The 15,175-nt window shown below is 32.6% G+C and overlaps 1 protein-coding gene across 1 annotated transcript in view; it reads left to right on the forward strand.

Moving 5' to 3' along the window:
• Positions 1-15,175, forward strand: part of LOC149089440 (teneurin-a-like) — a 415,199-nt gene that overhangs the window by 327,773 nt on the left and 72,251 nt on the right. Inside the window, exons 18-19 of the mRNA XM_089238543.1 lie at positions 2,054-2,080; positions 6,512-6,631. Coding sequence (XP_089094669.1) covers positions 2,054-2,080; positions 6,512-6,631 — 147 coding nt within the window. The remainder of the gene's footprint in view (positions 1-2,053; positions 2,081-6,511; positions 6,632-15,175) is intronic.

A 15,175-nucleotide genomic window follows, 5' to 3' on the forward strand; every position in this document is an offset into this window, starting at 1 on the left:
GAAGCAGGAGCCATAAGTTTCCAAATTATGTCCTTAATGGCGCCCATGAGATACAACCAGAAGACAAAGTTTAGTTGATGCAATGAATTCTAACAATGAACACACTCGCTCGACATTCCTTTGGAGAAATGACTTCCTCGGATGCACATCCTCTAAGGTACGTACCCGAGTATCGTTTCGGAAAAGGAGTGGGAAGTTTCCGGCCGGACGAAAAGGAATGCGAGCTTTACTCACATACTGCTTGTATCTGTATATGTGTGTTTGTGAGAGAGGATATTATGAGAGAGAGGATTGTGTTTGCGGGCTCAACTCCCTCTCTCTTATAAGTACTCTCTATCCCCCCTCGATATATTTCACCAGCACGATAAAGCCACGTGAGTGTGTGTGTAAGAAAACACACATATCTCATTTCCGCATCATTCGCTTCCATAATTATCGTGTAAATGTTGCTAGTAGATTGAAAAATAAAAATGCTGTGCAGTATTTCACCGCCAAAATGAGAGAGTGGTGATAGTACACTTCCAGACGAACAATACCTTTGCAATGGAATCTGGGGTCGCAAATGATTTTTTTATCCAGCAAATAACAACAAAAATAGGAGAGGGAAAAAAATTCCGAAAGTAATCCCCTGAAAGTGAAAAAGGGAATAAGATGCTTTTTCATTCACATACATCTGATACCGCACGAGACTAAATGGGACGGTATTTTGTTTTCTTTTCGTATTTGCAAGTAATAAACGCCCTTGAAGCTTCTCACATAAAGTAAGCAATGTTGCAATATTTTGGTGACTTCTTGAAGTGAGGGTGGGAGGATGATACACGTATAAGTGAGTGATAAGATACACATTAACAAGTGGAGAGCGACATTCATGTCATATATATAGCCCTCTGGTGGCTCGTCGTCCATGAGCTATTAGCTGATCGGTTTCACCGTCAATTGCACGGTTCCGTTCGGCATATATACGCTCTAGCGAAGGAAAATCCCTCTCTCCTCTGTAGCTTAGTGTTCAGAGCACTCGTCCGGCAATCGAGGGACCCGGGTTCGACTCCCGGTGGAGGCAGAGAGTTTTTTCCTTCCTTAAAAAATAAACATCTCAAATAATAAATATCTTCACAACATCCAGTCTTCTGTATATCTTGTATAAGTAAGTTGCTACGCGTATAGGTAAGTTGTGGCCCATGGTTCCGTTCCATTATAAAAATTGTTGGCTATGATTTCCGTAAACGAGGTTGTTACCAAGTTGGCGATATTTTTTGGCGTCCCTGATAGTTTACCTTGGCACTTTGACTCTTTCAGAATTTTTCATTCTTTTCTAGTAATTCTTCTTTTTTTTTGCCATTTTTAATTTGAAAAAATATTTTTAAATAAATTGAAGAAAAATACATACAAATATACATTTATTATAGATTATATATTCATATGTTTTAGCTCGGGCTACATCTAAACGGGTGAAAAATCATGCTCGTGTTGCAATATGGTAGTGTTATGCGACGAAAATTGTCACAAACGTTAATTATGCACTGTTTGGGTTGCATTTAATGTGTTATAACGAGTTTTCCGTTTTAATGGCACCACCAATAAATGTATGTTGAACCCTATTCTTTAAATTTATCAAAAAAATCTCTATAGGTCATGTTAAATATTTCCGTGCGAACCGCAACTTTTAATGTCATTTAGTTGAATTGCTATTCATTTTTAAAATTGTGTCCAGGAATTCTCACCCACCCTTGACGTTTGATCTACATGAAGGTAGTTTCCTGATGGGATTTTTTACACCAATACAATGATTCCACCACAATAATTTTGAGGAGATTTTTTTAAGTGTATATACAATTTTTTCCTTCGTAATTTTCTTTACATAAGAAAACCGGAAAAATTACATCGACCGGCCTAAAATATTTTTATATTTCGTCATAAAGACGTACCTAAAATTCCATAGTTTCCCGATGGGTGGTGGAGTTTTTACACAGTGCAAAATAATCCAATTTAAATTACTGAGACCCTGTGTTTATATCACAAGTTAACATAAATCTTTTTTGTTCTTGTTTTACAGTCAGTTTTGGACAGCCTTTGCCAAGAGGTAAGTTCCATGCAATATTTTTGTTTAGTAATATGTTTAAAAAATTAATAATTTCGTACATTAAGCTAGTATCATAGTATTAAACATTAGAATTCACTAAGATTAGTAGTAATGTATATCTTTTGGGTAATATTTAAATATTAGGAACAAAGAGCACGGGCTAAGGGCGGTCGTCCATTGGAAACTATTAGGAGCGAAGACGGAAGCGCGGAAGAAGTCTCGAGAAGTCTTTCTCAGACACGCGACTTGTTCTGCTCCTTGTTTTGGTTCATAGTAGATCCTAGTGAGTGACCAGCCTAAAGCTGAACACAATGTTGTATTTTCTAATCAAATGAATATACATAAAGAGAGTAATGTAATGACTTCTCCGAAATAACTAAGAAGTTGTCATGAATGAACGTATCCATTCAGGTCCTTTAGGTGTGAAAGGATACCGTAATTAGTGTAGGCATTTCTAAAACGACCCGATGTCTTCCAAGCATAAACCAAGCGACAGTATTGCGAAAACCTAAGTTTTAAGATGTGACTAATTTTTCCTATGAATCTCGTGGTAATCACACGCAAGAACTCAAAAACATATACTTTTTCTTTTTTCCGTTATGTACAGATTACGGTTGTTAGATGCCCCCTAGATATATTCCCGTATTTGAAAGAAATGTCTCAGTGGAATATTATTTCTTATACACGGAGTTTAATCATTTGGCATTTCTATCTTTGCAGAAAGGCTAAATCACTACAATTTAAATTCGCGTGCAGCGCTCCAAATGAAATTCTGTTTGACGAAAGAAGTTAGTAGTTAATAGTTCAATCGTCTTGTTAGACCAGGGTTGGCCAACCTTTTTCCAAGCAGCGTCACATTATTTTCAATGCATGTGCCACTTTACAAAGTTTAACATGCAGACCATACGTCCCATTTTACGGGACACGAGCACATTCTTTCTTCTGCAAATATTGTTCGGCTGCCCACTTATTTTCACGAAAAAATGTTCAGTTTATCACTCTTTTGAGTCATAAATTGTTTTTATTTTTGAGTCATAAATTCGATCATCACTTTTGCTAACACCATGTTGGACATAGACACAGGAACCCGAGGACGCCCAAGAATTCATGGATGCAATGCATTTCCTTTATGCGAACGATCTCGAGTCTTGTACGCATGGTGCATCAATAAACAATGCTCAAAGATGAAAAACTGAACAGAAACGCATTGAATAGAAATTCATCAGATAATTATTTTATTTCTAAAAACACCCACCATAGGTTTGCAGTAGAATTATACGTAGCAGTATTTTAACAGCACCACCTATATAGGTCTCTGGCGGCCTGCAACACCACTATTCATGAGAAAAGGGTTATTTAAATATTGGAGGGAATTTATTTGATTGTGTGAAAGTTAAACAGAATTTCTTTAATTTTTGAAAAGCGTTGGCGTGCCATTCCCTGTACCATGGCATTCCACCCCTGTGTTATACAGTTCTTATATTCAAGAGTATGGAGTTTGATTGCTATAAAGGCGCCATCTGTTGAGGCTAGCAAATTTCGTTGTGTGTGCCGAGTTATGACATTCAATATATTCCTAGGGGTAGCATTTATCTGGAATTGATTAGCGATTTTCTAATATGATCAGTAATGTTAGCAATTTTCAAAAATTTAAGCAATGATCAGCAATGTTGGCAATTTTCCAATATTTAAGCAGTGATCAGCAATGTTATCAATTTTTCAATATTTCAGCGATGATTAGATATTGTCGGGTATTTCATCAATGATTTGCAATTTTAACAATATATATATATATATATATATATTACAAACGCAGAGGCCACAACAGACAAATAACCCAACAACGAGATGGATGAAAAAAAAATTGTCGACGTCACGTTCTTTCCCGTAATTTGACATCCCGATTTCCCGTATTTTTCTCGATGAAATATTGTCATCCTTGAATAATAACAGAAAAAGAGAAACACGCCTCGAGTTCCTGACAATCAATCAAAATCAAAAATATACATTACACACGTGATCACAGCACTAGAATCCGACATTCATTCAGAACAAGACCCTCCAGTCCAACTCCCGTACACACACACACACACACACATCGCGTGCCGCACCCTGATTGGACACAACATCGACCCGATACCCAATCCTCACTAGACCACCAATCGAGACACAACAGCAGATACAAACCGCAAACTATGGCTCGAAATCATAACGATGTCATTACGGGAAATCTCGGATCAATATGAATGTCATAAATTCAATCATATAAAACTAATGCGTCTACAATTCCCTCCTCATCCCCACCCCCGGATAAACAAATAAATTATTACACACGCACACACACACACATATTACAGGCAATACCATACCTCAAAAAAATAATAATTTGATACCGAGTTGAGATTTAATGGCAGCTTGCGATGATCTTATTCACTTTCCTCATATTTCGGGACGGCGAGTAACAAGACCTCCCACTCACTCCCCAGGGCCCACGGAATTCTCGAGTAATTCTTACCCCCCGCGTAATTTCCATTCCCCAGGGATCATTTTTGACGAAACTCTTCGAAGGCTAACCTCCACCATTTCAACAATAAACACGCGTACAATAGCTAGCTTAATTCATTATAGCGATCGAGAATTAATGGGCTCATTATCGTGCTCTCTGAGCGAGCCCATCTAGCCTAGTGGCTCAGTATGTATGAGTGTATTATACGTTTTATAACAACCCGCGAGATTTTATGCAAATCTCTCTCTGTGTGTGTGTAAAGCGTATTCATGCCCGGACAATTTTCTATCCTCTCACATATACTCTCTGGTATTTCCATTAAATTTCAGTCATTATTTCCCATTTTTCACGCCATACTTCTCCCACTAGAGAGAGAGAGAGAATGCGGTGATTTCTGTGATTGCGGTGGTTATTTGGAGAATCATGGAGAGAGAGAGAGAGAGGATTTTCATCTCTCGAATTTCTACAGAGGGGAGGAAAATTTTAAAATTCTTATACATTTATACGGCGTTGACTGATGCAAATTAGGAATTTTCCCTAAATGTAACATTTCACAAAGGGATTCGCTAACCCAAGCATTTATTTTACGTCCGCAGAATATTTTCATTTCTCTTCCCCCTCCATTACGCCATGAAGTTTTCTTCCCTGCATAAATTTCCGCTTTCAATGATTATGATAACTTCTCATCCACAATAATGTGGAATGTATCGCATGTAATGGCATCTTCAGAGACATCTAAGCCTGTGTATCACGTGAGTGGAGTTACGTATAAAAATAACACTAAGCTTATGGTCAACCAGGGGATTTATTGTATTCTAGTCTTGTTACACCAGGTTTTACGACATGAATACCGTTGATGTGTGCAGAAAAGGCTTAAGAGCACTGTGGGAGAAATATTTGTATTTTCTGTAAAGATTGAGGTATAAGTCTTTAAAATGGCGTTCATTTCGTTGAATACAAGTTCAGTCTGACTGATTAGCTCCGAGGTTGGTGTTTTTAATGATATTGAATGTATTTTCTACAAAATCCGGACAGCAATTAGAGCTTCAAGCTTACATTGTTTTATGTGAATAATTGGTCTTATCTTTGATTAATTTCACGTATATACAGGGTGTCATATTCATATGCACGCTTTATCTTTTCAACCGCTGGTGGTTTATAAATAATTTCAATTAGAAAAGGCATTCAATGCAGCGTGTCCATTTCGGAGCATGTCATTCGATATCACTCATTGCCCAAACGGACATTGTTTAACTCTTAAACATGTTCATTCAAGATATGACAGGTGAATCATCAAATTACGTAATATGACGATTCATTAACAGCATTAACACTTGTATATAGGTTCGTTCATTTTACTAGGGACCGTATATGTACAGAAATAACAAATTTAATTTTTATACGGTTCCGAATGTTCCCTACACTTCCAGTCAAAAAGTTGCCACCGGTCTTAAGCCGAGGGAAAAAAAATCCCATGTTTCTGGTTGCAGTATTTGCTGAGATATTTCTGAATGAATGTTAATGGGGCATCTCAGAATTTAGAAAACGTGCAATAAACAGCAATCGAAAGAATTCTTTCAAATTTTTCTTGGGTTTGTGTCCTTTAATATGTTCTTTCCCTCATTAACGTGATTTTTGAACTCAAATATCGCGGTTAATATTGCACTTAGTTACATGAGATTTTTTTTTGTTGGGCTAAGAAGAGGCAGGCCACAAATTTCTAATTTGAGAACAGAGATCGTATATACGTATATATATATTTTTTGAGTAATAACATATCTAAGTGAGCACGATATCTAAGTACTTTTTTCTAATTGAAAGCACGTTTCTATCACCCCCAGTTCGAAAGATCAAGGCTGTATATAGATGACTGTTAGCACCATGTATAAATTATATATAATTTATAATATTTTCTTTCACTTTAGCCGAGTGTCCGTCATAAGAGGGCGAATTCTCAACAGAGAAGGAAGTGGACTAGTTGGTATAAGAGTCAGCGTAGCTACGGATCCACAGTTTGGATTCACCCTTTCGAGACTTGATGGATGGTAAACACATTATCTTTTCTGATGCCAAAATACATTTATAAAGATTATTATTATTATATGTCGGAAACAAACCAAAGTTCTACGATTGATTTTAAAATTAGAAAATGGGATAAAAAACGGATCAGCAAAAGTTAACTTTTGATAGTGATATCTATAGCCCCGTTCACTTGGGAAATAGAAAAAGCGGGTTTCAAACCCGCTTCAAGAATTTTCACCAATGACTGCTCTCTATTTCCTTCCTTACGGAGGAAAAAAGTCGTCAAGCGGGTGCTATAGAACCCCCAATGCTACCGCAATATTTGCACGGGGCTTAAGTAAGGTATTCATCGGCGTAAATGGAAAATTTTTTCGTACGGTCTCTAATAAGAAAAAATCCAACCATTCAATAATGTGCGTACTTTTATATATTTTGTACTAAATGAATTTCTCATTGAAAGTTTATTTAAATACAATAAAGTTGCAAATATCAATTTTTTAGGACAGTATAAATTCTTATAAGTGTTTTTATTATTAATAAAGTTTTAATTAAAAATAAAATCTAAAGCTCAAAATAAAATTTATACCGATTTATGTATTTTTAATATTGCATACGGTTCAATCACAGTTGAATTACCGTTTTTCTGCTAATCATTTTTTACATTTTAATAATAAATTCAAACTTGACACACTTTTATCTTCTTTCCGCACTTTTCATGAAATACGCTGCATATTATGAACACTGTATGCTTTTCAATTCAACGCCCATGTACGAAATTAATGCAGAACAATTCAGAAAAGCTGCAGGGTGATTATAGTAGGAGGTTACCGTACTCGGAGCAGTCTTTCTCAAAAACTGCTTGTCCGAATACAGCCAAACTTTCAGGATATCTTCATGAGACCATGGGAGAGAAAGATATGAAATTTAAAAAAAAGTTCAATTTTTTACCACCAGGTAGAAAAATGACAGTGTTTTTATTGTATTTCACATTTCCCCGTGATCCCTATAGCGTCCACACCAAGTTGTAATGGCATATGCCTACCAGAATTGACGGTATATAGGTCTGAGTAGTTTCAGTATACTGACAGACCTAAGTATCACCCGCGAGTATACTCACACTACTCCGGCCTATATAGAGCCCCTTCTGGAAGAACTTGGTATATATACGCTATATGGTCGATGGCGGAAAAGGAAAACTCAGTAAAAAAATTACATTTTTTTTTAACCTAGTGGTCGAAAATTGAACTTTTTTATTTATTTCATAAATTTTCTCCCACACGCATGATCTCATTAACATATCCTAAAAATTAGACTCTATACGGATAAGCACTTTTTTTGAGAAAAACTAATCAAGAGTACCGTACGATTATAATCAAATCCCGGGAACTTCGATTATAATCACCCAGTATAATTAAATTCACTACATATAACGATCTCATTGTCGCGCCACAAATATTTTCGTCTTATTTTTTTCCTCTATGTTTTTTTTAAAGTATTCATTTAATTAGCCTAACTCAAATAAATAACTCCTACTTTCAATTAAAATAATTGTAACCTTTTAAGACATTTCTCCGGGACATCAGGCTTAGCTGCATCTTAAACAAAGAGGAAAATATCAACATTTATTTCCCACCTAATATGTATAATAAATACTTCCAAACGATTAATTAGAATTCCCAAAGAAGCACAGTGAAAGATAGAAACATTTTATATGAATGATAAATTTATCACAGATAACTAAATTAGTTAAATTATTAATTATCAATGACTGTCAAAAAATCTTATTGCTTATTGAGTGTGAGATTAGGAAAACCATAACGAAAGGAAAAATAGGAATGTTTTTAAAAGTATGAGCTGATGAATGATGATGATGCGTTTAATTTTCGGGTATGAAATTTAATTTTTGTTATTGTGATTGATGACTTCAAAGTAAGTGGATTAATTTTATTTTTTTAGTTTTATTTATTTTTTTATTTTAATTTTTTTTTATTATTATTTTATTTTATTTTTTTATTTTATTATTTTAAATCTTATTATTTTATTTTAATTTAATTTAATTAATAAAAAATATTATTTTAAATCTTACGAATTATTAATATTGAAATAAATTTTCTTGATTGAAATAAGACACATTTTCTTGTTTTTATTTCTGATAAACCGCCAATCGAAAGTTATTAAAATTTGTATCTTAGAATATTTCAATCTCTTTGAACTGAAGTTCGATATTATTTATGTCTTCTAGAAATGATTATATTAAATATATTTAAAATAATTCTTTCGAAGTATAAAAACCATAAAATATACAACCGATTCAAAAGAAAAATGTTGCGAAATGTGCATTCCATTTCGATTTCCAGAATTTACGTGCAATAACACTGTCTATTGCTCTTTACAAACACGTTGATTGAATTTTGAAATTCAAAATATTTTGCGGATGTCTGATAATTTTATTACCTTCAAAAGTGTAGTCTCGTCTGAAATTGAAATTTTTTCTTTAAAATGCTTTTAAGTAAGCACCGTTGTGAAATTTTCAGAAAAATCCGTACATTGCCTTCCATAACTAAACCTAAAATTACAGAGGTAGGGAAACGAAAATGATCATGTTTTCCCTCATTCAAAATTTATCTTTTAAATAAAATTAGACTCTTTCTTTCCTCTCAGAAATTTTCAATTATTAACGATTTCAAAAAAAATTGTAAATGTCTAAAATGTAAATTTTCAGAATGTTGTTACATTAATATTAAAGAAATTTTCAAAATAATTCTAATATGAAATTGCTATTTACATTATGTACCAGCAAATACATGCAAAAACTAATTCGTGATAAAATTTTATTTTCATAAACTTCCTTAGAAAAAATTTCTAATCTCCTGTGCGCAGCCATGACTGAAATAAAATGGGTATTACAATTCATAACGTCCTATTTTTGATTACACAGGGTAATCCAAAAGGCACAAACTAAGATGAACTTTAACATTTTGAAGTTCAATAATTCTTAATTCATATAATAATGTACGTAGAGCAGCGATGCCCAACCCCCAGCCTGCGGACCAAATGCGGTCCAATAAGGGTTCCCATCCGGCTTACAAAAAAGTGTTCCGATAGGAAAGCATCAGTACACATGATACGATAAATACCTAGAGCATGACAATATTTCCTTCATGAAAATACATTAAATTGGGATCCATACGGGACGTTGTCAAATACCGCCAAAAACTTGTCAAAGACTAGTAAAGTTGCCAACTATCGCTGAATTTCCTTGAAAATTGCCAACGACGGGAAAGAGACGACTACTGCAAGTCATAATTGGTAAAAATTCACCAAAAAAACGCAGATTGACAAATATGTGAGATAAATATTTGTATATATGACTATAAATAATTGTCATAATTACCATGATATTATCCGTAAGTCATGAAAATTATCTTAATTCTTGATTTCAATAGCCTCGTTTAAGATAAGAGGGAAAAAAACGGGACATTTTATAAAAAAAATTGGGACTGCCAAAATTACGAGAATGCCTCTCTCTTCAAACGCAAGTCATATGGTTGTCATATTATATATATATATATATATATATTACCTTATGTATACAATTTTCTGGTCGTGGTAGAAAAATCACGTAAAAATCACGTATCTGGCCCGCGGATTAAAAAAGTTGTGCACCTTTTTGACGTAGAGCATAGTTTCCCAACCTTTTATCCCTCCGCCCCCTTCTTCAGAATGTTTTTTCTCCTATCGCCCCCCAACGCAATCTAACCCATAGGATCCTATGCTATACCCGTAGCTTCTACCGCCACCTCGGAACATTCTATCACCCCCCCCCCAGGGGGCGTTAACGCCCACGTTGGGAATCACTGAAGTAGAGGAATAAAAATTGGTACGCATGTGTGGAAGAAACGGCATGGGGTTTTATTGAAATCTTCACAAAATAATTACAAAAATAACCAACAGATGCCACCTCGTGTGATAACAAAAATGAGGATTATCGCTACAATTTGTTATGTTAGAGAAGGTTAATAAATATATTAACTATACATACAGATTAAAAATCTGTTCAGCGCTATCTTTTGGCAAATTATGCAACTATTAACGTGTGAATAAGACCCCCCCCCCCCATTTTCCAGAATGTATGTAAATTTGTTACTTTTCGAAATTTAAACTGAATTTTAGATCGTCCTGTGTTTTTGGGTAAACAAATTCAAGTCTCAAAACTGAAAAATAAAGCAATTTGGCCTTAAAACGGTTTTCACTGCACATATATAATATGCGAGGATAAGCCTATATCGCTTCTGGTATGTACGCTTATTAAACATTCCAATTAATCGTTTCGTAAATACATTAAATTATGTAATTTCCTTTTGTATTTTATTTCAGTTAAAATAACCATTTGTTCTTAAAACACGATTAATTTGAGAGTAATTTTTATAAGACAATCTGGCTTCTGGTATGTGCATACCCTTGGAAATTCCCGATCAATTAAAACAGTGATAAAAATTTATAAACTATAATAATTTAACTTTTTTAAACATCTTTGTGAATTATAAAAATATTAAATTTTGAATTTAATTTTTTTTACATCGTATTTCTTCCAGTTTTACAAGTTTTTGAAAATATAATATTGGAAATTCAGAAAAATTAATAAATGTGGATTGTGAAGAAAAAAAAAATTCGTACTTAAAATTTTACGTCACAATTTTTTAAACATCCCAATTATAACGCTTATTTAATCATCTGAAATTTCATTCTCACATCGGAAATAAGTTGATATATTTTGATGAATTTTTGATGTATTTTAAAGTTTAGATATTTTGTTTCAATTGATGAATATTCTGTAGTCGATGAAAGTTATTTGAATATTTTGTGTATTCGAAAAAAGACAGATTCTACAAAACGTTTCATTTAGTGTTATTATGTTTTGGGCCCATTATTTTCTCAGAATTTCCTTGACGCAAAAAATATTTTATTTCGAAATGGGATTCACGGGCCAAAGATGATTTGAAATTCAAAAATAAATTGCTCAGAATAAAGGAAAAAATATATAACTTAAAATTAGAACAGAAAAAATGCTCTATAAAGGAATTTAAATTCTCAGAAAAAGTCTGCAAATTAGTGTCTAAATTTCGTTCTTTTTTAATATTATAAAGTAGCAAAATACAGAAAATTTCCTAACCAATATAAATACAATATTCGTTAGATTCTTCAAATAAAAATCTTCAATTTTAACCTGTCAGTGCATTTCATTTGATATTATGACCTTAACAGGAAATTTAATCAGCGACGAAAAATTTGGCACGATAATTTATTTTTCCCAACACAAAAAAAAATAATTTCCGATATTAAAATCAATAACATGTTAAAAACAATTTTATCAATAAAAATATTAAAAACAAAAAACTAAAATTAAAACTCCGAAAATTTTTTTTTTTTCAAGTTCGAAAACAAAAAATGCGTTTAAAAATCTCAAAAACTTTGAAACTAGACAAAATTTTAAAAAAAATTCGAAATGAAACAAAAATTTTAAAAAATTCCAAAGCAAAAAAGAAATTAAAAATATTCAAAAACGAAACTAAAATTTTAAAAATATTCCAAAAAAAGTAAAATAAAATTCCAAAGCAAAAAAGAAATTAAAAATATTCAAAAACGAAACTAAAATTTTAAAAATATTCCAAAAAAAGTAAAATAAAATTCCAAAACAAAAATAATCAAAAAAACTTTATTGTGTGTATTTTCTTTCTTTTTTGAAGTTCACGCATTCCCAAAAATTCAAAAGAGTTGCAAAAATTTGAAAACTCCTATTTGAAATTCAAACGGAATAAGATATTCCCATAAAATACTTTTTTAGGAAGAGTTATCAGAATTGAATTGAATTGATATGTTTCTTTTGAAAAATAACAAGAAAATAAAACACGTAAATTTTCCCCTCTATATAAAATAAGGGTTTCAAAAAATATATATACAAAAATATAGCATAAAAATTACATATTATTTTCGTAAGTGAATGCATTTTGTATTGCATGTGCTACTTGCTCCCTCTTAAGATTCCTATTGTTTATGGAACACGACTCAATCGAGTTTCCTCATGTTTCTCTCCCCAAGAATTTCATACCTGAGTATTTTGTATTCCGGATCTATCCCGAGCACTATAATATTCCAGAATATTTCAGGATTTTTTTTTTCATTTTTCCTCCCCGATATAAAATTCAATTTAAGTTTTCATATATTTAATTTAAAGCGCGGTGTTCAAATTCGGTAGAAAAGGGGCCGCGCTTTTGCATTCCGCCATCTGCCCAATGCTTATTTTTCGATGAATATTTCTCTTTTCGCTTCATATGTGCATGTTTATGGTTTTAAAGTTTATGAATAGAAGGTATTTTTATCGAATTTTTCGGTATTAAGTAGAAAATTGGAGAAATTTAGTTGTTTGGTTTTTTATCGAATTCTCAGCAAAAGATTTAATTCTTGAATTCGAGTCACTTTGAATGAATTTCTTTTATGAGAATAGCATTCAAATCACGAAGATGTGGATTTTATTTGCAAAATAAAGCGCTTAGTTTAGTTTCGTTTATTATAGTTTATTCAACAATTACACCTATAGATAGTTAAAAAAACGCATGAAGGAAATATACGACGCCATTTAAAATTTTTGACAGGTCTTTCAATTTATGTGATCAAATTGCGCAATTGATTTATATATGATAACTCGTTACTTAAATAACATATTCGGCAAATTTAAAAGGAAATTGGAAATTAATTTAGCATATTTTCTTTGTAATTGATGAAACTTTTCAATTAACGTTTTGATTAATTTAAAATAATTTACTTCATTTAGTTGCAATAGTTCTGATTTTTATGAAACTTTTACATCGTATGACAGAAAAAAGTACTTTTTATATTTTTAAAAATTATATTTCTGTTCCTGGTCATGAAATAAATTTTTCAGATTAAAAATTGTGATAAAATACCTGAAAATTTATGTTTTAAAAAGTTATCAAAAGTCAAGTAAGTAAAGTAAGTAAATTTTAAAAGTACTATGTAGTACTATGTGCATTCAAGTAAATTTTAAAAAGCACTGTGCACTCATTACACGTTTTAATTTCCGAAATTGTTCATTTTTACACAGAAATTGGCATCAAAATTAACCGAAAATTTTTTTTAACGCAACGTCAAAGAAAAATGGGTAGATTGGATATGATTAAAATATATTAAATTAATATATGCATTTAAAATGGCAGATAGATATGATATGATTTTCAACAAAATTTGCGAATTGTAGAAGAATTTAAAAAATTTCCTGGGGCAGTGTTTTCTGAACTTTAGAACGAGGCAGAGCCTTTTCGGGAAGAAGCTGTAATTACCAAAAAGTAAAAATTATTCAGTAATTTGATTGAATCTTATCATGTAGTGTGTGTGTATGAACTCAAAAATTTCAAAACTAATTTTGCCCCAATCAAAAAAACAAATATGTACGCAAAAATACTCGTTTGAAATTTCAATGAAATCACAAGTTTTTACTGTCTAAAAACTTAATAAAGAAATGAATTTTTATTAAACTTTTTATAGAAATTAGATAAAGAGCGACTCTTGTACAGTATTTTGACAAATCCACAAATAGAATATATACAAATTTTTTGAAAGTAGAAGAAACTTCAGAAAGACGTGAATACATATTTTGCACTTCGTTAAGGTGAAGAATGGTCAACATGATGACTAAATACAAATACAAGCCCCATAAACTTGAAAACATATTGATATAGTAGTATTATTGGAATTTTTTTAAAGAAGATCTGTCCGTAGAATCCAAAAACTCTTATACAGGGAAACCTGTGTGTAAAGATACCGTATATAACGATAAACCTGCTTATAACGATATTTTCTTTGGTTTTCCTGGTAGAATTTCTATTCGATAGGGAATAGCGCAAATACTCAAATTGTCTACAATGATAACCTGTCTATACAATATTTTTTCTTGGTTCCAGAGTATCTTTATAGACAGGTTATATGTACGGGGTGATTATAAAAAAACTATCCCGACATATGGGCCCCTAACTATCATACCATTCACAGAAACTGAATGAAATTTTGGCATAAAGTATTTTGAGGTATGCGCTCAAGAATGATATGGAAAACAACAGTGTCACTCTAACAGTTACGGTTACAGTGAGAAAATTTCGAAAATATCAAATGGCAACACCAAAGTTTTTGTATTGGAATGCGATCTCCATACTGAAAAACACTAAATAGCGTTGGAATGTCACCTGTAGCAAGAAAATCCCCGGAGCTAGGCAAGGAAAAAGTAAAAAGGACTTTGCCGTGCACCAGAGCATTAATGTTCGTTTCATTCGTCACACCGTTTGAAATCCCAGCCTGATTAGTCCTCCACAAGGTCATGTGGAAAATTTGTGAAACACAATAAAATGCTTTATTTTATGCTGCTTCTCTGTCCTTATTGGTTGTCCTCACTTTTAGCCTATCTACCGCCGGTGATTTTCATGCTACAGTTGCCGTTCGAACGCTATTTAGGGTTTTTCACAATGGAGATTACATTCCAATACAAAAAACTTGGT

The sequence above is a fragment of the Pholcus phalangioides genome, unplaced genomic scaffold (genome assembly GCF_987345545.1).
Source record: "Pholcus phalangioides strain wild (caught in Gottingen) unplaced genomic scaffold, Ppha-v1.0 ptg000002l_1, whole genome shotgun sequence".
NCBI lineage: Eukaryota > Metazoa > Arthropoda > Arachnida > Araneae > Pholcidae > Pholcus > Pholcus phalangioides.